The following is a 27193-nucleotide window of genomic DNA, read 5'->3' as shown; positions in this document are numbered from 1 at the left end:
TCAAAGGGCTTTTTTGGGAGTGGACTCTCGCTCCTGCCTCCTACCCTCCACCATGGGATATCACAGCAAGAAGGCCCTTGCCAGCTGCAGCCTCTGGATCTTGGACTTTCCAGCCTCCCGAACTGTGAGAAATAAATTTATGTTCTTTATAAATTACCCAGTCTGTGGCATTTCGTTATAACAGCACAAAATGGACTAAGACAGCATAGTTTCTTACAGTGTGATAAAAAATCCACTCTGCATAACCTGTGTAAGACTGCACTCTGAGTATCCTGATACGAAAAAGCTTTCAGGAATCACATTTCACCTGGGACTTCAGAATTATCAAAGTACTGCATGTACCCTCAAGGTTTAGTTCCCTTAGGCCATGCAGACTTCAATTTCCACAAATCTCTCTGAATCCCTATTTATACTGAAAGCACATTAGACTTGATCTCAAATAGATCACAAAATTCTATAACTAGAAGGGATCTTGGTGGCTATCTACTTCAATCCTCTTAATTCATACGTAAGTATATAAAATCCTGTTAGTGCATGGGAAAAACATAAGCCACAGGTATGCATATTTTTATAAGGCTGGTTTGTTTTCATTTACCTATGTTTTGTTGGGAAGAAGAAAGGAGTTGTAAAGGAAAGCAATGGGGAAGGGTAATGAGAAAGCAAAGCCACAGCAGCATCCAAGAAGATCTGACTCTGACACCACAAGCACTCATCGGTCTCCTGGCCTTGCTGTTATAGTCTCTTTTCACTTGGACCCTAAACAGGGACCTCAGGTATATACCAATGGCTCTTTCCCTGGGTAACATCAGGCTAGCTAAAGAGTTTTGGCCCTATCATGTGTATAAAAAGACAGCATTTTGTATATGAGGTTCAACTCCTCTGACAAAGGAGTTTTATACTGAACTGTTAACGGCATCCCTAAGATGTTCACCGTAGTGATCTAGAAAAACAATAGCAATGGCATAGAGAAAGCTGAATACAAATTATTAAGACTGTCAGCTTTTACTAGCCCTTAATTTTTTAGATGTATCTTCACATTTTGTTAAGCTGAAATTTTCTTGACAAGAACTAGAAAACACATTCTCATTCTGAATAAGAGACCTCTAACATGTCAGCTCAAATCCTCTTGGCCTTTCCCAATGCCCTTGCAGTCATCAACTCTCTGAGGGGTCTGGTGGACTTCAGGAAGGGATAACTAGTGTCTCCCCTTATGCCCTTTCTCTGGCCCCTGCCATGGCTTCTCTGTTGAAGCCAACGTGTGCCATGAGATTGTTTGGCAGTCATATGTGCACATGGGTAGAATGATTCTTCCTCATTTCTCCTCTGAGGGATGACTGTGAGATGTGGTTAGCATGGCCTGTGGGTGCTGGTCCCAAGGGAGCAAGCAGGCAGGACACTAGCGGCCATCTCCTCCGTTGTCTCTCTTCAGCTCCCCGGGCTGCACCCTCTTGGTGACACAGTAGAACAGAAGTGTTCATCCCAGGCCGAGCGCGATGACTCACGCCTATAATCCCAGCACTTTGGGAGGCCAAGGTGGGCAGATCACCTGAGGTCAGGAGTTCAAGACCAGCCTGGCCAACATAGTGAAACTCCATCTCTACTAAAAATACAAAAATTAGCTGGGAGTGGTGGTGTGCACCTGTAGTCCCAGCTACTTGGGAGGCTGATGCGGAAGAATGGCTTGAATCCGGGAGGTGGAGGTTGCAGTGAGCTGAGATTGTGCCACTGCACTTCACCCTGGATGACAAGAGTGAACCTCCAAGACAAAAAAAAAAAGTGTTTATCTCAGGCTCTACCATAATCATAAGAGAAAGATCCTTGGGATCTTCTTTTCCCTCATTATCCTGGTATGCAAACTAATTTTAAAACCAACTAAGTGCTGGTTCATCAGATAATAAAGATCAGAAATCCTCTAGGCTAGGTATGGTGGCTCACACCTGCAATCCCAGCACTTTGGGAGGCCAAGGAGGGAGGCTTGCTTAAGCCCAGGAGTTCGAGACCAGCTTGGGCAATACAGTGAAACCTGGTTTCTACAAAAAAAAAAAATTAGCTGAGTCCACGTGGTGGTGTGTGCCTGTGGTCCCAACCACCAAGGTGGAAGGACTGCTTGAACCTGGGAGGTCGAGGCTGTAGTAGGCTGTGGTCACACTACTGCACTCCAGCCTGGGTAACAGAGAGAGGACCTGTCTCAAAAAGACTCTTCTATTAAGAAATAATTCCTTTCTCTTTTTTTTTTTTGAGACGGAGTCTTGCTCTGTCACTGAGGCTGCAGTGCAGTGGCACAATCTCGGCTCACTGTAAGCTCTGCCTCCTGGGTTCATGCCATTCTCCTGCCTCAGCTTCCCGAGTAGCTGGGAAGTAACTACAGGCGCCCGCCACCACGCTCGGCTAATTTTTTTGTGTTTTTAGTAGAGAGGGGGTTTCACTGTGTTAGCCAGGATGGTCTCGATCTCCTGACCTCGTGATCCACCAGCCTCGGCCTCCCAAAGCGCTGGGATTAGAGGCGTGAGCCACTGTGCCCGGCCTTAAGAATAATTTCTAAGCAAAATCATCAATGCAACCTATGTAAGGATGATTCTAATCATCATCAGAAACGTATTATGAGGCCAGAATTATGCACAGGTATCATTTAGTGATTAAACAACTGTAAATTAATATAAAATAAAGCACTATTTTACAAAGGAGAGTTCTAAAGTGTCATTCTTTTTCAGACAGTTTCCAACTGGAACAAGGCCTGCCTGTATCCTTCACTGGGCAAAACAAAGGAGATCCTGGCTCTCTCAAATCTTTGCACTCTTGATCCAAATTGAACAGTCCCATGATCTTCAGATTAATCCTGGGCTGTTCTGAGCCCAGCGACCAGTTTTCATACCATTTAAGAGAGTACTGCCACGTGGGTAACAGAAGGCCTGTTTTGTGAGCAAAATACATCCAACGTGGCATTAATGTTACCTCTACTGGCAAGGGCAACTCCACCCGGCTTTGTACTCAAGTATGTTGGGTTGTGTTGACATTTTAAAGAATCAAAACCCGCACACAGCTGCGGCAGCACCTTTATGAAGACACTGGCTCTAAGGCAGGCACAGGAAGGGACGGCACCCGTCAGGTTTGTTAGCCAGCATCATTTTTAGGCGATGCCCTGCAATAGGAATAATTAAATGCTGACAATTCGGAGATGAAAGTGAAAAATACCACCCGTGTCACACACATGGTTGCACTGAATGACAGAGATGACAGCTCCCAAAGAGGTCATTTCCAAGGCAATTTAGTTCAACTTTATCATGTGTCTGAGAAGCACGTCTCATATTCCTATCACTATTTCTGTCACTGAGAACAGAATGATAGGTCGGTATGATAGGGATGAAAACAAACAAACAAGGGGTGTCAGGGATCTCGGCACCCCAGGAAGAATGAATTGGACACTTTTCCCCTCGCACTGTCATTCTTTTCCTAGATCATGGCTGTGAACATCGTATGAGATGGTGGGAACAAAAACAGCAGAAAACTGTTTCAGAACAGTCTGTCAAAAGCGTTGAGGGTTGATTTCAAAACTGTGTTGTACATAAGGTCTCTAAGAGATATTGATTTGATCTGGTAATATCCATAGACCCTGATATTCCTGAAACTTGGTCCCAGCATCACCAAGGCACAACTGGACCAAGGGCTCCCTGAGGACAGGGCAGAGGCCCTCACATGGCCAAGCTACGCTAAGGCCACAGACAGTGTGCACCAGTCAGATTCTCATCACGTTTTCAGGCTGTATTGTTCTATTCACCAGTAAGCCCCAGGGTGAAATCCTCTATGCTAGTGGTGAGCAGGAGGCAAGCAAAACTCAAAGAGGGCTAAAATCATGGCTGGTCAACAAGATGAGCAGCTTGAATGAGGCAAAGGAGACTTCTGCCAAGGTTGGATGGGACATCTACTAAGGCACTGTAATACCAAAGAAGCAAAAGGAGCCTCACTGCTTCCCTGGGGAGTTGACACTCTAGGTCGAAGGCAGCATAGGAGTTGGAGAGGAAGGATTTGCATTAGGAGGTGTGTTTGTGTTTTTACAGAAAATATGTCTGCTCAAGTTTCCCAAGGAACTCCTTCTTAATTTTTTCTTCAGTTGGAAACAAACACACATTTTTGACTGCCTCATTAAGGGACAAATCATTAAAATGAACATGTGTGCCTCAAATATCAACTCTGACTTGGCTGCCAGTTTTCAGAGACTCTGAGCAGTGTGTCTGCCCTGATGATTTCCTTGGGTTGTTGGGTTCTAGACTCTCTACTTTATATCTACTTTACTTAGAGCAAATGCAAAGATTTCTTTAGTGTAGAAGGAAAACAAAGGTCACCCTATCAGTCCTCAAATCTTGAATCAGCAACAGTAAGAATCTTAGCAGAATTCTACAATGAAAGACAATTAAAAAAAAACAAAAAACAGTCAGGAAAACAGTATATTTATGATGCTTTTACTTTTAAAAGAAGGTCTTAATCTTCTTTTTCAATCAGTATTAGATTTACTCTTTGGATCTGCCAGAGTCTCTCTCACTATCTCATGAGAAAATGTCTGGCGCTGGGGACTGGGAAGGAGCCTCTGGCTCTAGCCGTGGTCACTTACACTACTGCCACACTGTCTTTCCAGAGAACACTTTAGAAACTTCACGGTCCCCCTATTACTTATGTATCACACATCAGTGCTCCACACAGATACATCCTCATCACACAGCAACACTCCATACAGATGTGTCTGCTACTGAGCTCTGTATTCATGCCATGACCAATCTCTTAATTCCTCCACAAATTCCTGCTATTTTAGCAGCTTAATAAATTTGTAGGGCGAGTCCCTCTCCTTATTACTCTTTTCCAAAGTACCTTGGCTATTCTTTGACCTTTACTTTTTCATTAACTGCATCAGTATCCATGAAGAACCATGTGGGTATTCTGCTTGGAATTACATTGACTCTATGGTACATTTTAGAAAGAACTGGCCGTCTCCACAGTATTAATTCTTCCTCTATATCAGCAATTGGCAAACTATGGCCTGCCACCTCTTTTTGTAAATAAAGTTTTATTGGAACGCAAATACATCACTTAACTACATTTTATCTATGGCAGAACTGAATAGCGGCAACAGGGACCATATGGCAACAGGGAATATTTAACATTGTTAATATTTAGTTATAATACAGTTACATGATATTGTAGTATAATTTGATATAATATGTAATATATGGTCATTTATAGGAAAAGCTTACTGACCCCTGCTCTACATGGATGTAATAAATTCTCCATGAATCTGCTTTTACATTTCTTCTCAGTAGGTTTTGTAATTTTCTTTGTACTGTACTGTTTATTTTTGTTAAGTTTATTTCTTGGTATTTGATATTCTTTGATACTGTTGTAATTATCTTAATTAAATGTTCTAGGTGTTTCTGGTTGGTGTAAAGAAATGCAACAGACTTTTGGATATCATACTACTCACCCATCTTGCTAAACTCCTACTATTTGTAATAACTTACAAATTTTTTAATGTATGCAATGTCACCTGTAAATAACGGCAGCTTTATTTCTTTCCAATCTTTTTGCTTCTACTTTTTTTCTTGCCTTATGGCACTGTTTAGGAACTCCTAATACAATGTTGAACAGAAGGATAGTGAATGCCTTGTGTTTGATTTTAAAGAAAATGATTCTAATGTTTATCTATTTATGATCACACTTACTTTAAGTTATTCTTTATCAAGTTGAGGAAGTTCCTGCCTCTAACTTACTGGGATTTTTAAACATGAAAGAACACTGACTTTTCTCAATATTTTTCTGAATCTACTGAGTTGGCCAAATGATTTTTCTCCTTAATCTGTTAAAGTAATGAATTATATAAATAGATTTCCTAGCACTAAAAATATTCTTAGACATTTCGACAGGGTCAACATATATTTTTTTAATTCATTGTTTTCCAATATTAAAAAACCTGCCAGGCGCAGTGGCTTATGCCTGTAATCCCAGTACTTTGGGAAGCTGAGGCGGGTGGATCACCTGACGTCAGGAGTTTGAGACCAGCCTGGCCAACATGGCGAAACCCTGTCTCTACCAAAACTACAAAAAAGTGGTGGTGCGCACCTGTAGCCCCAGTTACTTGGGAAGCTGAGGCAGGAGAATTGCTTGAACCTGGGAGGCAGAGGTTGCAGTGAGCCAAGACCATGCCACCGCACTCCAGCCTTGGTAACAGAGCAAAACACCGTCTCAAAAAACCAAACCAAACCAAACCAAAGAGAACTTTTGTACAATTCAACATGGTCAACATGTATTATCTTTTTAATACGGTGTTGGATTCTATTTACTAACATTTGTTAGTCAGGATTCTGGCATCTACATTCATAAATGAAACTGGCCTGGCCTGTGATTTTCCTTTTGAAAGTATCTTTGTCTAGTGTTGGCTTTAGGGATGTTGATTACATAAAATTAGTTGCAGAAGTGTTCCCTCTTTTTCTAGTGTCTGGAAGAGTTTGTATAAAATTGAGATAATTTCTTCTTTGAAAGTGTGGTGGAATTTGCTTATAAAGCATCCAGAACTTACATTTTCTTTGTGGATAGATTTTTAATCACTACTTCTACTTTTTTAACAGAGTTATAGGATTTTCCATCCTTTTTATTCTTTCCAAACATCCATTCTAGTATATTTTCCTAGACGTATGTCCAAATTGTAGGCATATACTGTTGATAGTATTCAATTATTTTTTCCTGTCAGTCAGGCTAAAGTTCAGTGGGGTGATCACAGCTCACTTCAACCTCAAACCTCTGGTGATCCTCTTGCCTCAGTCACCAGAATAGCCAAGACTACATAGGTATGTGCCACCATGCTCAGCTAACTTAACTTTTTTTTTTCCCCATGGGATCTTGTTATGTCACTCAGGCTGGTCTCAAACTCTTGGCCTCAAGCTGTCCTCCCACTCTGGTTTCCCAAAGCACTGGGAGTGCATCAGCGTGTGCGTGTGTGTGTATGCATTTATTTTTTTATTTTTCATAACTGATTGACAGGGTATCACCCTGTCATCTAGGCTGGAGTGCAGTGCTGCAATCACAACTCACTGCAGCCTCTACCTCCTGGGCTAAAGTGATCCTCCCACCTCAGCCTTACAAGTAATTGGGACCAAGTAATTGGTGCATGCTACCATGCCTAGTGAATTTTTTTTTTAACTTTTTTGTAGAAGCAAGGTCTCCCTATATTGCCCAGGCTGGTCTCCAACTCCTGGGGTCAAGTGATTCTCCCACCTCAGCTGTAATTATTTTTTAAATCTCACAATTACCTGTAGTTCTGTCCCTCATTACTTTTGTAATATTCTTTATTTGTATATTCTCTTCATTAATTTTGCCAGAGCTTTGTCTGTTTTTCCTTTTGTTTTTTGCTCTACTGAGCTTCTCTCTATACAATGGAGATTAGATAAGTCAAGAAAAATGAAATACGGTAACAAGCAATTTATGGATGAACCTTTGCATTATGATATTAAGTAAAAAACTTAAGTCCCCCAGTTTTAGTAATTATTGATACCTAGAGGTTTAGAATTTCATATCATGACACGCTAGAAATGAACAACCAACCAAAGACACAAAGTTCTGTTTGCATCTATAGTTGTAAAACTCCAATTCAGCTTTCGAAGGCTTTGACCCATAAAAGTCAAACACTGTGATGCTTCTCCATGACATTAAAGTAGGTCAAAGTCAACCAAGAGTTTGAAATTATTGCTAATGTTGAGTTAAAAACTCGAGAGTAAAAATGATGGTTACTGAGGTTACAAACATAAGCTCAGGTCATTTCTGCTTATAATTCAATCTTCCATTTCATAAGACTACCTTCCACATGCTGTGGCCCTACTCTCCTGCAGGCTCCTGCCCACAGCCCTCCACTGTCTGGAGCCCATCTGGACCTTTATTAATGGACAGTCCTGGGCCTCTCATCCCTATGAAGCTCCACTTCCCACTTTAAAAGCCAGTTCAAGTGCCACCTCCTCCATGAAACCCCTCCTGACCTCTCCAGGAAGCACTGCTCCCATGGACCTGGAGTGTCTGGCTCATCTCCTTTATGAAACCAGGGCAATGTCTAATTATCCTGTATCCACTGCTGTGGCAAGTGTAAGGCCTACCATTGAACTTCGCATTAAGCAAACACTGAGGTCCTACTGAATGTGAAGGTTTCCTTCTATCAGGTGGGATAAGATACAGATAGGAAATACGTTTTGTTGCTTAAAGTTTCTTTAAAGATCACTGGTGTCAGTTTGATTCTTGAAATTCATTCATTTAGTTTCTGAGTTCCATCTAGGATCAGCAGTTCCAGTCAGCTGAACGATTCAAACTTTCCTGATAGTACTATACACGATATGATCAAATAACAACTCTGGGTCAAAAAGAGCAGTTTATATCATAGATAAGATTTTCTGTTAGTTTCAGGAAGTGTCTAATCTATTTTACATCCCCATCCAAGGGGACTGAAAGAAAACAACGTTTTGGCATTTGTAATATTAGTATTTCAGCTATATGGAAAATTCTATTTGTTACTACATATGGATATGAATACACACTTCGAAACCAAAATATAAATTCTACTCTCGAGAAAGTCAATCAATTTCATATGTATGCAGATTCTTGAAAATCTCAGTAATATTTAGGTGTCAAAATAATGGAAATAGTTTCTTTAAAAACACTCCTGTGTGTTTTTTTTTTTTTTTTTTGAGACGGAGTCTCACTCTGTCGCCCAGGCTGAAGTGTAGTGGTGTGATCTCGGCTCACTGCACCCTCTGCCTCCCAGGTTTAAGAAATTCTCTGTCTCAGTCTCCCGAATAGCTGGGATTACAGGTGCGTGCCACCACGCCCAGCTAATTTTTTTATATTTTTAGTAGAGACTAGGTTTCAGCATCTTGGCCAGGATGGTCTTGAACTCCTAACCTCATGATCCACCCACCTCAGCCTCCCAAAGTGCTGGGATTACAGGCGTGAGCCACTGCACCCGGCCAAAAATACTCTATTTTTTAATAAGTGATTTCATCTTTTTTTGGTATAGCTATTTGTAGTGTGAAAGGTAAGGGAGAATGTCAATAAACAAAGTGTAATTTTTCCTTAAGATAAGAATGAAAGTGAAAATTTAGTAGCATTAAAATTAGCAATGTATTTCACAATTGATGTGGTTAATGAATCTTAAAAAGACATCCATAGAAAAGCCAAACAAAATGTCTCACTTATGCCAAAAGTTATACTGTATTTATTTGCCAAGTCTTACGTTGACATTGAGAAAAATCTGGAGGAGAAATTATGACTACTTCCCACTTCCCCCTTGGCCACGCCCTCACTCTTACTGGCCACATCCATCCCCTGCTGCCACACCCACTTTCCCAGCTTCCTTGTTCCTTCAACATTTTCAGTTTGGGAAAAAAAAAAAAAGGGCCTATAGCAGTGGGAAAAATGTGTTCCAAATGTTTTCCAAGCTGTAGTAAAACATCCAAAGACTTATGCGCAAAAAAGAAGCGTACGTTGGGTACCTTCTACGTGGCATGCTTTAAAAAAGATGTAAGCCCCTCCGAGATGACAGACCCTGAGCTGTGTACCTGCTTCTCCGCTTGCTTCAGAAGCTTCTGGAACCTCTCGTCCTCCAGCACGCCTGGTGGAAGGTCAGTCTCTCCCTGAGCTTTCAGTTCCTCCAGCTTCTGCCGCAAGTCCCTCAGTGCCTGCAGCTCATCATTGAGGCGGCTCTGCCGGGTCAGGGATGCCTGAAGGTCCAGTTCTAAGTCTAGAGATGTCCGTACTGGGCATTCTTGTGCTGTTCTTCTAAGGACTGACTGGCAAACCGTCTGGATAGTTAGAAACAGAATGATGAACACCCTGGTTATACAGGCAGTGGTTACCCTGCTTTCCCTCCTTCCCAGCGCATGATGGATGGTGCTTCCTTGCGCCCTAGAAGCCAGGGCCTAAGGGGCAGGAGCAACTTGCTCGGGCCCATGGCAGGTGAGTTGGAGAGACGTGCCTTACTTCCGGCAGAAGCCTGTCAAAGCCAGTGTGAGAGGCGCACATTTCCGTCCCCTGCTGGAGGGAGAGCAAAGAACCACAGAGGGAGGCTCCATCAGCATGGGCCCTGGGTGAGAGCAACATGGGGCAGGGCCTCCTGCCAACCTGCAGTGAACCAGTAGCTGGGCAAGAAATAAACCTTTATTGTTTTATACCGCAGAGATTTTTAAAGTTGTTACCATAGTACAGCCTGGCTTACTTAGCCTGACCAATTGATTACATGAAGCCTGCCTTGTGTAATAAATAAATACATTGCAAGACACTTCTGTTTCCTCCATTTCAGGACATACAACTCTTATCACAGTCAGCCTGAATATAGCTGGACAATGTTGCTAGGTTTTGACTCTCTCCTCTAATTAGAATGCTTAAATTGAGTTGCCTTCCTTGATTTCCCATTGTGTGCTACTTACTTTCACCACTGAATCACCATGGCTCTTCTCAGGGGCAATCTTAACCCATTCATCAAGCAATAATTATTGAACATATATGAATAAACGTCTGCTGGGGTTGTGCAGGCAAAGTACTAGGAAGAGAAGACACAATCTCTGCCCTTGAAGACTTTGACTGCAGAATGACATGAGACCTTAAGAGAGAGGAAGCTGTGAGTGAGCGCAGGAGTGCACAGGGAGTCAGGGAAGGGGATGGATCACTCAGGGTCAGGGCCCATTCACTTGAGGAGGAGATTTTAAACAAGGCTGGGTGAGAGGTGAGATTGTACCAGCAGAGGGGAGCAAGGAGGTATTTTTTGCCTAGATTACTGGCAGACAGAATGCAAAATAAGCGATTGCTAATAAGAACTGTTACTATTTGATATGAGTGAGGAGGGACTCAAATTTGACAAGTACTCTAGTGTGAAGATCTGGAATAATGGTAGTGCTCATGCCAGATGGAAGGGAGGGGGCCTGTCTGTCCCTATTCTGATTTCAGAGCCTTAGCCCAAGTCAGAATCACTCTTACTGCGTCCTCCTGTTCTTCCTCCACATCCAGTACATATTGCATGGTCTTGTGTAACATTCTTATTTTTAGGTTCCCTTTATTCAACCTCTACCCTCTCCTCTCTACAAATGCATTACACAGTAAGAATCATCTAGACACACATCATTTTTGACTGTATTACTTACTGTTCAGAATCAGAAATCCTTCCTAGCTGTCATGCACACAGAGCCTAAGGACTCCATATACAAGAGTCTGCTGGTAAATGTTTAATAACTGGCTCTCTCTAGGAGAGAAGAAAGCACTGATTTGCAGGGTTTGCCAGTTTCGATGTGGCAAATACTCCTACCATCACCATTTTCAAGCTCTGACTGTGATGTGTCACTGTCACTCCGATTTAACTGGCAAGAGACGAGCACAATTGACTCTTGTGAGCCAACGTGGGGAGGGTGCAGCACACCGCTGCCAGTGGGTGCCCCTCTAACCTCATCACTCACACACTTGGCGCTTTGCTCTTCTATTCAGGCGAACCTTTTACTCATCTTTGCAGATACTTTTGTCCTCATACACCTCTATACCTTGCTCATGCTGTAATTCTTTTTTTTTTTTTTTTTGCGACAGAGTCTCGCTCTGTCACCGGGGCTGGAGTGCAGTGGCCGGATCTCGGCTCACTGCAAGCTCTGCCTCTCGGGTTTACGCCATTCTCCTGCCTCAGCCTCCCGAGTAGCTGGGACTACAGGCGCCCGCCACCTTGCCCGACTAGTTTTTTGTATTTTTTAGTAGAGACGGGGTTTCACAGTGTTAGCCAGGATGGTCTCGATCTCCTGACCTCGTGATCCGCCCGTCTCGGCCTCCCAAAGTGCTGGGATTACAGGCTTGAGCCACCGCGCCCGGCCGCTCATGCTGTAATTCTTTTTTTTTTTTGAGACGGAGTCTCGCTCTAGCCCGGGCTGGAGTGCAGTGGCCGGATCTCAGCTCACTGCAAGCTCCGCCTCCCGGGTTTACGCCATTCTCCTGCCTCAGCCTCCGGAGTAGCTGGACTACAGCGCCCGCCACCTCGCCCGGCTAGTTTTTTGTATTTTTTAGTAGAGACGGGGTTTCACCATGTTAGCCAGGATGGTCTCGATCTCCTGACCTCATGCTGTAATTCTTAAAGCAGAATACCATTCCTCACTTGTTCCTATCAAACCATATCTGTCTACTTTTAAAAACCATTTAAAACCATCTTCTACACACGCTTCAGGATTAACCTTTGTCTGTGTCAAGTAGTCCTGATAACTAAGTTTATCAGTAACCCAACCGTTTCTCAGCTCCTTGATTCATAAACACTTTAGGTTAATATTTATCTGAAGAGTGAAACTATCCCTGAAACTATGTGCTGCTTAAGAAGGCAAGCGACTCAGAAAGGAGTTGAGAAGACTTTTCACACAAGATGATAAAAATTTAGGTGCTTTTAAAGCATAAAGTTTGGTAATCTGAAAAATCGACATCTCAGAATTTCCTGAAAATGATGAATGCTGAATAAATGCCAGTACATCTCATCTGCCTCTAGAAAAATGAAATATGCTTTTATGCCTTTCAAGTAACCAGGAAGTTAAACCAGGGGCCCCCACTGCTGCCTGGCCAGGCATCTCTTTACTCTGCACACGGCGGCGTGAGACCAGAGTGGCCCTGGTGATGACAATGCTTCTGATTGATCTTCCCAGGCTTCAGGCCTGATCCTCCTATCCACAGTGCCAAGGCTGTTAGCAGAACCTGACGATCCTCATGCCCTGTGTGTCCCTGCTCCAGTATCATTTTATGCCACCTACTCACAGCACCCAGTATCCATCACACCCCCACCCTGCCCCAAAGCTACCATTTTCTTCTGAAGTTTTATTCAAGTGTCGAGACCCCCCACCCCTGGCCAACTGAGTCTTTCTGACTGTCTCAATTAGATGGGCTCATTCCCTATCGTACCCGGCACAGCTGTGACAGTCCTGTGTGTGCTGCGTCCTCCTCTAGACCATGGACTCCTGAGGGTGCAAGCTCTTCACCATCAACAGAGCTCAGCACATGTGGTGGTCTGTACTCACCAAACCACACATTTTAAGCCAAAATGATCACAGTAAACAAATATTTTCCTTTAGTATTTCAGCTGTTGGCAAGTAAACAGGCATTTCTGAACTACCCGAACAGTCCAACCTGTTAATTCACTTATTCTCTTAGACTTATCCTTAAAGCTCATGCAGAGACCCATGACCTCCAGGAAAATGCCACCTAAGCTGCCCACCCACATTAGTGTGAACTTTCTAAAGATATCTGTTTAAGCAAGTTACGAAAACTGTGTGTTCCTCCTTTACCAGCGTGTGTGTCCTTCAGAAAAGGTACCAGGTCTTAGACCCCTTCCCACAATCGCTCAAGACCTGGAAATGGTATGCAGCATCATCAGAAATGTGTTCTACCATTGTCTGATACCCCTGCAGGCTCAGCAGGCCCCTACTCCAGAGATACTGAAATTGCATTTCCAGTCTTAACCATCACAGGTTCCACACCAATGATGAATAAATGCCCTCACAACCCTCCATCTCCATAGCAGCCATGGCATCTGCGTCTCTGTGTATCTCAGTGGCTGCATTCAGTAGGCCAAGTGCATGGAGCACTGACATTCATTTCGTGGTTCTGGAGTTTGTGGTGCACAAGTCACAATTCTGGACTGGTCCAGGGACAGTGGGACGTGGTTGAGGGAATACATACCCTTTTGACCCTCAAACTGCGGCGTTCGGTGGAGTTTCTCACGAACAGTGATTTTTTAGCCAGGGTTGAACTGTCACTGTCACTCCGATTTAACTGGCAACAAAAGATTAAAAAAAAAAAATCACTGCATATCAGAGTGCAAGTGGAAGTTTGGGACTGAGACATTTACCAAGTAAAGCAGGTAGTGATAGTTAAGAGTTTATTTTTTTTTAAAAAATCCCCTCAAATAAGTTTTTCCTGTTCTGTTTTGTTAAATAACTTCATTTTCTTAAATTATTTATTTATATATATATTTTTGAGACAGAGTCTCACTCTGTCACCCAGGCTGGAGTGCAGTGGCATGATCTCGGCTCACTGTAACCTCTGCCACCCAGGTTAACACAATTCTCCTGCCTCAGCCTCCCTAGTAACTGGGATTACAGGTGCACGCCACCATGCCCAGCTAATTTTTGTATTTTTAGTAGGGATGAGGTTTCACCATGTTGGCCAGGCTGGTCTTGAACTTCTGACCTCAGGTGATTCGCTCCCCTCAGGCTCCCAAAGTGTTGGGATTACAGTCATGAGCCACCATGCCTGGAAATAATTTAAATAGCTGCCTTTTGGTAGTGGCTATCAAAAATCATATGTTTAAGCTACTTATATTTTTTTTAAATAAAATTATCCTTTGTATTTTTAGCTAATACATGATATTTATTTCTTTAAAGAAATGTCTGCATAAAGCACTGAGCTCAAGGTCAGAGCTGAGACAGTCTGTGCTATCTAGAATGCTCTCAGCCCAGATAGCCCATGCCCACTGTCTCCTCTGCTTCAAATCTTTACTGAAATGCAGCCTGCTCTGAATCCTGCGTATTACCCCCAACCCCCTGCACTACTGTTGTCCATAGCATTGATTCCCTTCCAAGATACTTTATAGCTTGTTCATCATATTTACTGCTTGTGGTCTGGCTCGATTCACAGGAACGTAAACTCTACAATGGCAGGGCTCTGAGTCTCTTGTTTCTAAATGAATCCCAAGTATCTAGGAAAGTGCTTAAAAGCAGGTGCTTAATAAAAACGTGTTGAACTGAATGAATAAATTTAGAATTTAAAAAGTATTTCTAACCCAGTTTATAATATTATGTCTGTCTTACCAGATAAATCAGAAATACTTCTAGAAGTAGAATTTGGCAAATTGATACAAATCTCATCATTTTCTTCACAGAACTATGGATGTGATCAGTGTTTATAAGCATTATTAAAAGAGGATTTTTGCTCTAAAATGCAATTCACAATTCTCAGTTCAACAAGACTAACATGGTTTGAAGGACATAAGATATAGAATAGAAATATACAGACCACATATATCTCAAAAAACCACTTTATGTTTCTAAATACAGACTGAAGTCCAAATAACATATGAACACTTAGCACTACGATCCGTAAACTTTGCTTACTTGCCAAATAAATCACATTGCAACCAAGGAGACATTAAATTTGACGGAAAAACAAACAAATGGAAAAGAACCATAAGCATGTGATATTCTACATCTATTTTATAGCATTTCTAGCATTTGTAGTTGTCATGTGAAGACTCCCAGTGCACAGTCTTCTCCTTTACAGGCCATTCCCTACCAGCAGGGAAGAAGCTGCAGTCCCAGAGCCTCGCGGCGAGCGCCGCCACCTTACCCTGCAGATGTACTGGCTCCGCTCTCCGGGAGAAAAGGTCTGTGAGCGCACTATCACGCTGCTCCTCACAAAGGGATGCTGTCTAGAGCTCAGGCTGCTGCGCTCTTTGGGGCGAACTGTCATATTGTCATTAGCGGCTTCATCAGTGTTTGTCTCTTTGTCAACCTATAAGAGAAGTTAACAACTTGTCAGGAGCTGAAAGATGTGTAAACATTATGTTCCTTTCTTCTAAGAAAGAAAAAATATCTAAGGTTACAACAGAGACTCATGGAGCACTATGGCCACTCCTAAGAGAAAGGCTTTGCATTACAGACTCTAGTACTTCTGACGTACTTCTGGGGAGAATTTCTCTTCAGTTTTCTACCAAGAGTGGCTTTCTGCTAAGTTCTTAGGAAGTTCTGCACAGCGGGCAGTGTGGGTTCTTGGGAAGCTCTGCATGGCAGGCACTGTGGTATCTGTCCAACAAGCACCATAAATAGAGGTGCTGCCTCCACAAGGTCGAACATTAAAATGAAGGTTTAAATTTAAAATGATTTTATAAAGAATCCTATTTGGGTATATATCATCATTAAACTTTATTCAACTTTCTGATTACACTATTTTCCAAATAAATGATAAAGATAATTAAATATAAGAAAATGAAATATACCACAAACATGTAGGTTTAAATAGAATACGCAATTATACATGTATAAACATGTTTGTGGTATATAAACTGTTGTGAAGCTGAGTTGTATTTTTACTGGATCTTTAAAAATGTAACAAAAATAAAACTTAAGTAAAAATGGAAGTTTCTCAAAATACAAACTCAGTAGGCATAGGCAGATGTCTGTTTTTTATCTTATAGGTATAATTTGATTCTAAACCTGCCTCTTGATGAAAGTTTGCTCCTTTGAGAAAGGAAGTTCTCAGGGCATAATATTATTTTCTCAGGAATACAAAATTATAATTTTCTAAATTCTATTACCAATATCCCCAGTGTGCGGGCATCCTCAAAGCTTGAAAATATTTTCCCCATATGAGGTTGACAGTCTCAGTACATCTCTCACTTAACTAGCGAAGTTACCTGTTTAATAACTTGGCCGGCACTTGTGCCTAAACTAAGTCACCTGTCACCTTTCCAATCAGGGCATCGCCTAACCAAAATGAACTTTAAATGTTTACTTCATGTTTGAAATGGAAATAAAGCTTACTACATATACAGAACTTGACACAAGACATCCTGTTATTATCCAAGGAATTCAGAAAATACTTTTAATATTCACAGAATATTTATAGAGATTTAAAGTAGCTAGAACTATTTCTCTTCTTACATATTCTCCAAATATAAGTGGAGAATATTTTGGGCCCATTTTAAAACTTTAAAGCATTTATGATGCTTCTCAGAGCCTATTCCCACACACGCCTTTCACAATCAGCTTTTGGCACAAAATCCTGACATGGGATTTACACCTAAGGAGACAGGCACGCATCTCCCTAGTCCACATGGTGCCCGTAAGGCATCAGTTTTAAGACAGAACAGTGGAATAGTCACCAGTGTTGGTGTTCCAGCAGGTGGCTGACTTCTGAGGTCTTTGGCACAGTTGTTTTCTTTCCTGTTCCCGTCTTCGTTCATCTCAGGCACACTAGTGCGTGAACTTAAATCTTCTGTACAGTTACTGTCCTCTGGCAATTTAACTTCAGCCTCTTTTTTAGCCACAATTTCGTTAGAGGCCTCTCTCAGCATTGTTAGCCTATGGTAAAACAAAAACAAAACACACTTTTGGTAGGCAGGCATGCTCAATGAACACGCAGCCTGCGCATGCTAAGTTGTTATCTGGGAAACAAACAGACTCACACATAATGAACCAAGCCATTTCTTTCGCTGGGGTTTTTAACTAAATGTCTCATAAGAAATAAAATCCTCACTTCACCCTCTAGTAACCTGTAGCAAAATCACCATAATGTGGTATTAAAAAGTTAAACTCATGAAATTTAACCTAATTTCTAGATATTAAAATAGACATATTCTGAAAATCACATATAGAGTTTAATGTTAGCATTTAAAAATATTGACACTCACTATAAAATAACTTGGTGTTCATTGTTCGTTTATTGTAAAATTAATCATATAATAGAATGGAGTTACTCTCAGCTAAGAGTGAATAAACAAGTAAGGATTTTAAATACTCATTTTATTGAGTGTGCTCACGGTCTAGCGAGGAGAATCCTATGTTAAGGAAGTTTTTCTTCTAAACTAGCAGAAGACTCATTTTTAACAAAAGCCCTGGCATAGGCTGAAGTGGCATTATAAGTGGTATAAGTGGTGCTCCAGAAGATAAATACAGCTTATATGGAATATATAAAGCAGGAGCACTAGGATGGTTTAGAACATCTCAAACTCTGTTGAGTTTCATGTTCTCCGAACGCAAACATTCTTTCCATTGATAACTAAATGTTCAACTTTAATTTGACTGGTGACATATGACAAACTGGCACAGACTAGTTAATAAATGTCTAACCATGAAGTGAACATAAGGGGAACGAACCATTAATGACTACTATGAGTTATAAATTCCTTGGTTTACATAGTAAGTGTACTGTTTGGAAATATGTGTGAAACAAATTGTATTTTACATATACGAGAATTACTATTTAAAGATACTATAATGAACCTTATAATCACTCTCATATTTGTTTGTTTTGCAGTGCTGTGACTTTTATTCACTATGAAGGACTTTTGATAAGGACAAAGTATATCTATATCTTTTTACATCACAGTAGAAGCTATTCCTTCCAAATGTCCATGACTGCGTTATTTATGATATATCTTGTCACTCTAAGTTTCTAAAAAGTTTTCTATATACACACATACAAATGCATGCTATATATGTATATGCACATGTGTTAACAGTAGTTCAACCAAACGTAATAGTCTAAAAATTAACTCAAGCGATTTACATATATATTTAAAGAGTGAAATATTCACTAAAATTTGTTTTAAGAGAAAACAGTACAATCCAGGAAGGATAGCTCTTTATATATATATGAACCTGGACAAAAACTGTAATAACTTCCCTCTCTGCCCCCCTTTTAAAGGATTGGGTATGGATACAGGGAAGGACACAGAAAAAGAAGGTGAGAGTGGTAACAAACAGAGAAATGAGTACTCAGAAGTTGTTTTTAAAATACCTGCTTTGTCTTCCTAGAGCCTAAATGGTACTTCCAGGTAGATAAAAGAAAAATAGAGTCACTTTTAACATTATCTATAACTCTACAATAAGCTACCATATCTATCAAAATCAAGTTTAGACTTAAAAAAAAAAAAAGCTCAGAAAATCGTGTTTTAAAATTACTCGAAACAAGAACAAAGAACCTGGCTAGTGTTTTAACTTTGCCCACAATCTTGCCGTTACTTCCTTAACTCTCTAATGACCAAGGAAAGACTTTTCCTAGCATAGCTTCCTGAAGGTGCAGTGCATTCCATAATTCTGGAATAAAACATGAGCCTACAAAGGTTTCATTGTAAGATATGTAAACGCATCATCTTTGAGTTCCCAATAGCAAAAGGAAATAAGTGTTTCACCAGTCTCCATCTGGGCCCCTTTGCTCTTCTTGTCCTGATTCTTCTTCTTCTTCTTCTTGTGCTAATTCTTGTTCCACAGCTAACAACTCAGCTGATGTTCTTGCAAGTAAGGCTGACACTGCATCCTGGAGAATGTAAAGCATATGGCAATTAACATCATATCCTTGAAGAAATGATTTAAAAACTCATCAGATGAGAATTTACACTACTATCTGTAAAGAAGACTCAACTCTCCTGCTGAAAACAAATATGAAAGCTGAATAAAACAGAACCCAAAACAAGCAAAACCTCTCAGCTGTTTTAAAGCAATGAAGAGCAACAAAGGCAATCAGGACTAGAGGGCCAAGATCCCAGGCAGAACAGAAATATAATAAGGTGAGCCATTGCCACTCTTTTCCCTTAGGGTATTTGTCAATTCTAGTGGTGAGGTACACAGGCTAAACAGACTGTGGCTGCCTAGAACAGTGGCAATGTCAGTAGGATGGGAAGACTAAAATTGAGTTCAGGACTACCAAGGCAGTCAACTCACAAGAGGTTAGAGAAAATGAACTGTAAAGTGAGCTCAATATTCTGCATGATATTCCTGTCATGGCATTTGCCATTCCTAAGCTGCCTATATGCAGAGCAAGAAGCTGAGAAACAAAGCAAAAAAACAGCTGCTATCAGGCTAAAATAGTAAGCAGATATTTCCATTGTGCCATACAGTCTTATGGAGAGCAAAACTGGAATTCAGGTCCCCACATAATTCAGGTAAGCTACCCATATTGTCATTTGCTTTTCAGAAGAATATAAAATCCTCTCTGGAGGAAGATATCAGTCAGTTATCCTCATACATAATATCCAGTATTTCATTAGGACCTAAAGAGTGAAAGTCAAGAGAAACGATAGCCAAATAAGGCGAGACCCACAGATGATCCATACACTACAGGCACTGAGAAAAAAATTTAAGTTTTCATGAATAATATGCTCAAAAAACTGAATGAAATGAAGAAGAATTTCAGTGGTATAAGCAAAAAGAAAATCACATTAGCATATCAGAGTGAAACTGCTGAAGAATCTTACAAGCAGTAAAAGAAATAATGCTATATGACCCAACAATTAAGTTGTCCTCCAAAAGCTCAACAGAATCAATGGAAGCTAGACGACAATAAAATGATATTTTTAACATGTTCAAAGAAATAACTGCAGACCTAGAATTCTGAATATGCAGCAAAAAAACTATCCTTCACAAATGAAGTCAAAATAGATACTAACAGGTCTATACTAAAAGAAATATTAAAGGGAATTCTTTGAGCAGAAGCAAAATGTCTCAAATGGAAGCACAATAATGCAGAAGGAAATAAAACATAACAAAAGGGTAAAAATGTGAAGAAATCTGAATGAATACTAATTGTCAATGAAACAATAATAATATCTTGTGAGATTCAAAATATATGATAATAATAGCAGAGAAGGAGAAAAGGGAATAAAATGGAGTTTAAAGTCTTTGAAAATCTTTGCATTGTCTGGGAAAAAGTAAAGGAATTGATTCATGGTAGTTTTTAATAAGTTAAGAACTCATGCTATAATCTCCAGGGAAACTGCAAAAAATAAAAGACTGCAGATCTAGTAGAGGGGAAAATGAAAATTTAAAAATAATTAATTCAGAACAAGGAAAGAAAAAGAGTAAAGATGAAATTAAAAGAAAACAAATAGGAAGATAATAGGATCAAACCCAAATATATCAATAACAGCATTAAAAGTAAGTGAGCTAAATATTTCAATTAAAAGATGAAGATTTTAAGACTGGATAATCAAAACCAACTACATACTGCTTATAAGTAGAATACTTTAAATATAATATTTCAGAAAGGTTGAAAGTAAAAGGATGAAAAAAGATCAACGATGCAAACACTAACCCAAGAAGGCTGATATGTAGCTTTACTAACACCAGACAAAGTAATTTTAAAACAAGAGGTATTGCTAGACATAAAAAGGAACATTTCATAATGATAAAAGGTTCAGTTGAACAGAAAGATGCAATGCAATGCTAAAGGTAAATGCTAAATTTACTTTACCTAATAACAGACTCAAAAAGCAATACTTACACATCTAAATAGACTTAAGTACAGAGACAGAATTTGAAAACAAAAACTTACACACAAAAAAGTACAGGACTGGATGGCTTCACCTGTGAATTCTATGAAACATTTACAGAATAATTAATACAAATTATTCTCAAACTCTTCCAAAAGGTAGAATGCTTTCTAACTCATACTATGAGGCCAGAATTAGCCTGATAAAAACCAAAGCTATCACAAGAAAACTATGAATACAGACACAAAAATCCTCAATGGAATACTAGCTAATTGAGTCCAACAACATACAAAGGATCTACACTATGACCAAATGAGATTTATCCTAGGAATGCAGGGTTGTTTTACCACTTAAAAATCAATTGAATAAAGAACAAAAACCACATGACCATCTCAAGAGATGCAACAAACGCATTTTACAAATCCAACAGCCTTTAATGATGAAAAGCAGTCACCAAACTTGGAAAAGAAGAACTTTTCCTCATTCTGATAAAGGACATCTATGAAAAAGCCATGGCCAAATTCATACTTAATGGTGAAAGGCTGAAAGCTTTTCCACTAAGATGAGGACCGAGACAAGGATGTCTGCTCTTGCTACTTCTTTCAATATGTTTGGGAAGTTCTAGCCAGGGCAAATAGGCAAAAAAAAAAAAAAAAAAAAAAAAAGAAAAGAAATAAAAGGCATATGACTGGAAAGGAAGAAGTAAAATCACCTCTATTTGCAAACAATATGATCTTATAGAAAATCTAATGGAATCCACTAAAAAAACTATTAGAATTAATAAATGAGTTCAGTAAGGTTGCAGGATACAAGACAAATAAAATCAACTGTGCAACAATTAAAAATGCAACCGAGAAAACAGTTCCACAGTGGCTGGGGAGAGCAGGGAGGGTGAGGAGGAAAAGGGAAAGGTTATTCAATGGGAACATCAAGTTACATTTAGAGAGGCAGAGTAAGTTCTGCTGTTCATAATGTCCAGTTAGGTGACTGTAATTAACAACATTGTATTATATACTTCAAAACAGCTACAAGAAAGGATTTTGAATGGTCTCATCACAAAGAAATGATAAAAGTTTCAGGTGATGGATTTGTTAATTTACCCTGATTTGATCATTATATAATGAATACATGTACTGAAACATCACACTCTTTCAGTGGGTCCTCAAACTTTGTTTTAAATGATTAGAACATTTAAATGATGAAATATCTGATATAATTTATTGATTTTCAAGTGTTAAACCAACCTTGCATTCCTAGGACAAATCTCACTTGGTCATGTATAGATCTTTTTTATGTTGTTGTACGGGGCCATGATGAACAAAACTTTTAAAAGCCTGGTTCCATTCACAATAGCATCAGAAAGAATAAAATACTTAGAAATAAATTGAACAAAAGAAGTCGCACACTGATCCTTTTGTAGTTCCTAAGTGTGATGATTAGGTTTTCATGCTCACGTGTGACATATGTCTCCTTCAAATATCATTAGGACATCAGCACATTACCCATCTGACATAAAAATAAAAAAGAAAAATGAAAGAAATGCAAACTTTGACTCTGAAAACTATGAAATATTATTGAAAGAAATTAAAGACCTAAATAAATGGAAATATGTTCTATGTTCATGGATCAGAAGACTAAGAACTGTTATGATGACAGTATCTTCCAAACTGACCTCCAGGTCCAATTCTACCCCTATGAAAATCCTGGCTATCTTTTTTTGCAGAAATTAGTAAACTGATACTAAAACTCTTATGGAAATGCAAGGGACTCTGAATAGCCAAAATAATCTTTAAAAAGAAAAACAAAGTTGGAAGACCCACACTTCCTGATCTCAAAATGACTACAACGCTACAGTAATCAAGACAGTGTGGTACTAGCTTAAGTACAAACATACGGATTAATGGACAGGATTGAGAGTCCAGAAATATAAACCCTCACACTTGATTTTCAACAAGGGTGCCAAGATAATTCAAGGGGAAAGAACAGTTTTTGCAATAAATGGTGCTGGGACAACTGCATATCCACATACAAAAAGACAAAACTGGATCCACATTAACAACTCAAATGAATCAGAGACCTAAATATAGGACTTAAAACTCTTAGAAAAAGACCCAGGAGTAAATCTTTGTGGTATTAGTTTAGGCAAAGCAGTCTTAGCTATGATACCAAAAGTACAAGGATTTTTAAAAATTGATAAATTGGACTTTTAGGAAAATTAAAAACTTTTGTGCCATAAATAAAACCATCAAGAAAGTGAGAAGACAATCCACAGAATGAGAGAAAATATCTGCAAATCATTTATCTGATAAGGGGTTTGTATCAAGAATAGGTAAGGAACTCTTATAACTCAATAATAAAGAGATAAACAGGCTGGACGCGGTGGCTCATGTCTGTAATCCCAGCACTTTGGGAGGCGAGGTGGGCAGATCACCTGAGGTCGGGAGTTCAAGACCAGCCTGACCAACATGGAGAAACACCATCTCTACTAAAAATACAAAATTAGCTAGGCATGGTGGTGCATGCCTGTAATCCCAGCTAATCCCAGCTACTCGGGAGGCTGAGGCAGGAGAATAACTTGAACCTGGGAGGGGGTGGTTGTGGTTAGCCGAGATTGTGCCATTGTACTCCAGCCTGGGCGATAAGAACAAAACTCCATCTCAAAAGAAAATAACAATAAATTAAAAATAAATAAATAAACAATATCTTTTAAAAACAGACAAAGATTCTGAAAAGACATTTCTCAAAAAAAAAAAGATATACTAATGGCCAATAAGCCTATGATGCTCACCATCATTAGTCATGAGGGAAATGTCAATCAAAGCCACAGTGAAACGCCACTTCACATCCACAAGAATGGCCAGAATCAGAAAGACAGATAACACAGGGCAAGGCAGGAAGTGGAAGCCTCATACACTGCTAGTGGGAATGCAAAATGGTGCAAACACCTAGGAACAGTTTGGCCATTCCTCAAAATAGTACACACAGAGTGACTATACAACCCAACAATTCTACTCACATGTACATACCCAGAAGAAATGAAAACATACGTCCACAAAAACACTTGTATACAAATGTTCATAGCTGCATTTTTCGTAATAGCCAAAAAGTGGAAACAACCCAAATGCCCATCAGCTGATGGACAGATAAAATGTGGTACATCCACAACAGAATATTACGTGTGAATAAAAAGGAATAAAATACTAATACTGCAACACCATGGAGGTACCTTGAAAATATTATGCTAAGTGAAAGATGACACAAGAGAATAAATATTGTATTCTTCCACTTACAGGAAATGTCCAGAAGCAGCAAATTCAGAGACAGGGATTAGTGGTTGCCTTGTAGCAGAGATTAGTGGTTGCCTTGTAGCAGAGATTAGTGGTTGCCTTGGGGGAAAGAGGTTCGGGAGAACTGGGAGTCTCTGCTCGTGCACACAGGGCTTCTTTGGTGATGATGTCAATGTTCTAATATCAGACTGTAATGTTGGTTGCACGCACAACTCTGTGAATATCCTAAAAACCACTGAATTGGGTGCTTCAAATGGATAAACTGTCACACTTTAAATGGGTGAAATGTATGACATATGAATTATATCGTAATAAAGCTATTTTTAAGAACCTACATAAAGTGTGACCATTATAAAAGCATTCTTAAGGATAAAAACTCTATTTCGCCATCTTGTATGCGTTGTTTAGTGTCCACCACAAGCCTGGGCATGTGATCTAAGATGTACCATGATGTCTGTTTCCCTTTCACCCCCCACTACAGTGTCTACTATAGTGTCTCACACACAGTAGATGATCAATAAAACACTGTTGTTTATCTGACTTTTGCTTAGGAAATGCCTTCCTCATAATCTAAAATAAACTTGAATTCAATAACAATATCCACAAATGCCAAATTCGTGATGAACGGCCTCACAAAAGGCCCCTTTGTAAATTTTTTTGAAGTACTGTATTGAAGTATGGTTGCTCACTACAACTCACCCCCCATTTTTTTGAGACAGGGTCTCTTTCTGTCTTCCAGGCTGGAGTACAGTGGCGTGACCATGGCTTACTCCAGCTTCAACTTCCGAGGGTCAATCGATCCACCCACCTCACCTTCCCCAGGAGCTAGGACTTCAGGCGTGCACCACTGCACCCAGCTAATTTTTTTGTTATTTTTGTAGAGACAGGATCTCGCCATATTGCCCATGCTGGTCTTGAACTCCTGAGCAATTCACCTGTCTCAGCCTCCCAAAGTGCTGGGATTACAGGCCTGAGCCACCATGCCTGGTCCTTACAAAAGTATTTAATAGAAAATATTTATGGCTATTGATGTTAAAAATGAAAAGCTAACACACTGTTTTGGCTTAATAATTTCAAATTTGCAAAATATAAAAGTGCCAAATGTATAACCTGACAGTGGAATCAAACCATGTGAACATGATGCATGGAAATTACATATTTAAATTAAAAGGTTTTTTTCCATGATCACTGAAAACCAGTGAAGCCTCTATGTCAAAGTTTATTTTTATAAGGAAGTGTGAGCAGAAAAGAGTGCTCCTTTTACAAACCATATTTGAAACAAAGCCAAAGCTGGAAATTAACTTTCTTTTTTTTTAGGAAGCTGAGAAAAGCAAAGTTGTGAAAGGAGAAAAGGAAGGATAGTGAACGTGATAAAAGCATGTTGGTCTCGTAGCATTCCATATTTCATATTACTTTCATATTATATATGTATTTCACATTACTTTCGTATTACTCTCTCATTTTGACTCACCAAGTCTACAGAATCTCCTAATGGCTGGCTTGGCTGAAATACAGAGTCCTCATTTCCTTCACTCTTTTTGCAAGGCATTTGCTTGGAAGGAAGCAAGTTATACCACAGAGTGAAGACCTCACTGGAACATGGTAAATCTGCCAGGCTGATCTGACTTCCAGCCTATGTAAGCGAAAGAAAACAAAGAAGAAAAATAAAGAAGAGAGAAAATAAAATGTTTCTTTTCTTTTTTCTTTTTTTTTTTATTGAGACGGAGTCTCGCTCTGTCGCCCGGGCTGGAGTGCAGTGGTGCAATCTCAGCTCACTGCAAGCTCCGCCTCCCGGGTTCCCGCCATTCTCCTGCCTCAGCCTCCTGAGTAGCTGGGACTACAGGCGTCTTCCACCACGCCCGGCTAATTTTTTTTGTATTTTTAGTAGAGACGGGGTTTCACCGTGTGAGCCAGGATGATCTCGATCTCCTGACCTCGTGATCCACCCGCCTCGGCCTCCCAAAGTGCTGGGATTACAGGCGTGAGCCACCGCGCCTGGCCAAAATGTTTAAATTAGTATTTGTTCTGATAAAGATTACTGAATGAGCTTGTTTTAGGGTTAAAAAAATGCAATTCTCCTGACATAAAGCATTGCTGGATTTTTTAAAACATGGGGATATGTTATATTTTCAGCTGTGACTAAATAATAACCCCCCACCTAAAAGTTAATCCTGGGATTAGTTTGCGAGATACCATTTTGCAAAGACCTAATGACTAAGCATGCCCTTTATGTAAATGTGAAATTATTATTATTATTTTTGAGACAGAGTCTTGCTCTGCCTCCCAGGCTGGAGTGCAGTGGTGTGATCTCAGCTCACTGCAACCTCCACCTCCTGGGTTCAAGCGATTCTCCTCCCTCAGCCTCCTGAGTAGCTGGGATTACAGGCGCATGCCACGACACCCAGCTAATTTTTGTATTTTTAGTACAGACGGGGTTTCACCATGTTGGCCAGACTGGTCTCGAACTCCTGACCTCAGGTGATCTGCCTGCCTCAGCCTCCCAAAGTGCTAGGATTACAGGCAAGACCCACCGTGCCTGGCTTCATAGTACTTCTTATAATATGCTGTAAAGGTGACTTGATTATTACTCACCAACAACCCATTATCCACTGAAAAAAAAATAAAAACTCTACTTTGGTTCTTGAATAAGACATCAGATAGCAACAGTTTTCTCTAGATACATAAGTTAGTAGAATGGCAAAAAAAAGTAAAGGATAAAGGCTTTCATATTCCACCAAATCACACACAGACAAAATCTAAATTAAATTACACTCTTCTTTAAGGCTATCAATTAACACGTTTATGAACTTTGTTGGAGCCTCTGACATCTATATACTAAATATGACATCTATGATACTAAAGCCTTTCCGATAGCCTAACAAGTCTGTTATCT

At 39.9% G+C, this 27193-nt stretch overlaps 1 protein-coding gene and 1 non-coding gene across 5 annotated transcripts in view; one reads left to right on the top strand and one right to left on the bottom strand.

The window, feature by feature from the left end:
* WWC2 (WW and C2 domain containing 2) overlaps nucleotides 1-27193 on the bottom strand; it is a 211419-nt gene that overhangs the window by 20897 nt on the left and 163329 nt on the right. For all 4 annotated transcript variants that reach the window (XM_033215759.1, XM_033215760.1, XM_033215762.1 and 1 more), the window contains 6 exons: nucleotides 25772-25933; nucleotides 18938-19062; nucleotides 16907-17105; nucleotides 15373-15537; nucleotides 13708-13800; nucleotides 9582-9824 (listed from right to left, as the gene is read on the bottom strand). In XM_033215759.1, the coding sequence (XP_033071650.1) occupies nucleotides 9582-9824; nucleotides 13708-13800; nucleotides 15373-15537; nucleotides 16907-17105; nucleotides 18938-19062; nucleotides 25772-25933 (987 nt within the window). The remainder of the gene's footprint in view (nucleotides 1-9581; nucleotides 9825-13707; nucleotides 13801-15372; nucleotides 15538-16906; nucleotides 17106-18937; nucleotides 19063-25771; nucleotides 25934-27193) is intronic.
* On the top strand, nucleotides 22422-22525 carry LOC117086542. The gene has a single exon (XR_004438437.1). It is a non-coding gene; the product is annotated as a small nucleolar RNA U13 (small nucleolar RNA).

This window comes from Trachypithecus francoisi, unplaced genomic scaffold, assembly GCF_009764315.1.
Source record: "Trachypithecus francoisi isolate TF-2019V2 unplaced genomic scaffold, Tfra_2.0 Lachesis_group1, whole genome shotgun sequence".
Lineage (NCBI taxonomy): Eukaryota > Metazoa > Chordata > Mammalia > Primates > Cercopithecidae > Trachypithecus > Trachypithecus francoisi.
Note: the sequence above shows the minus strand (reverse complement) of the source record. Positions and strands in the feature narration are given on the sequence as shown.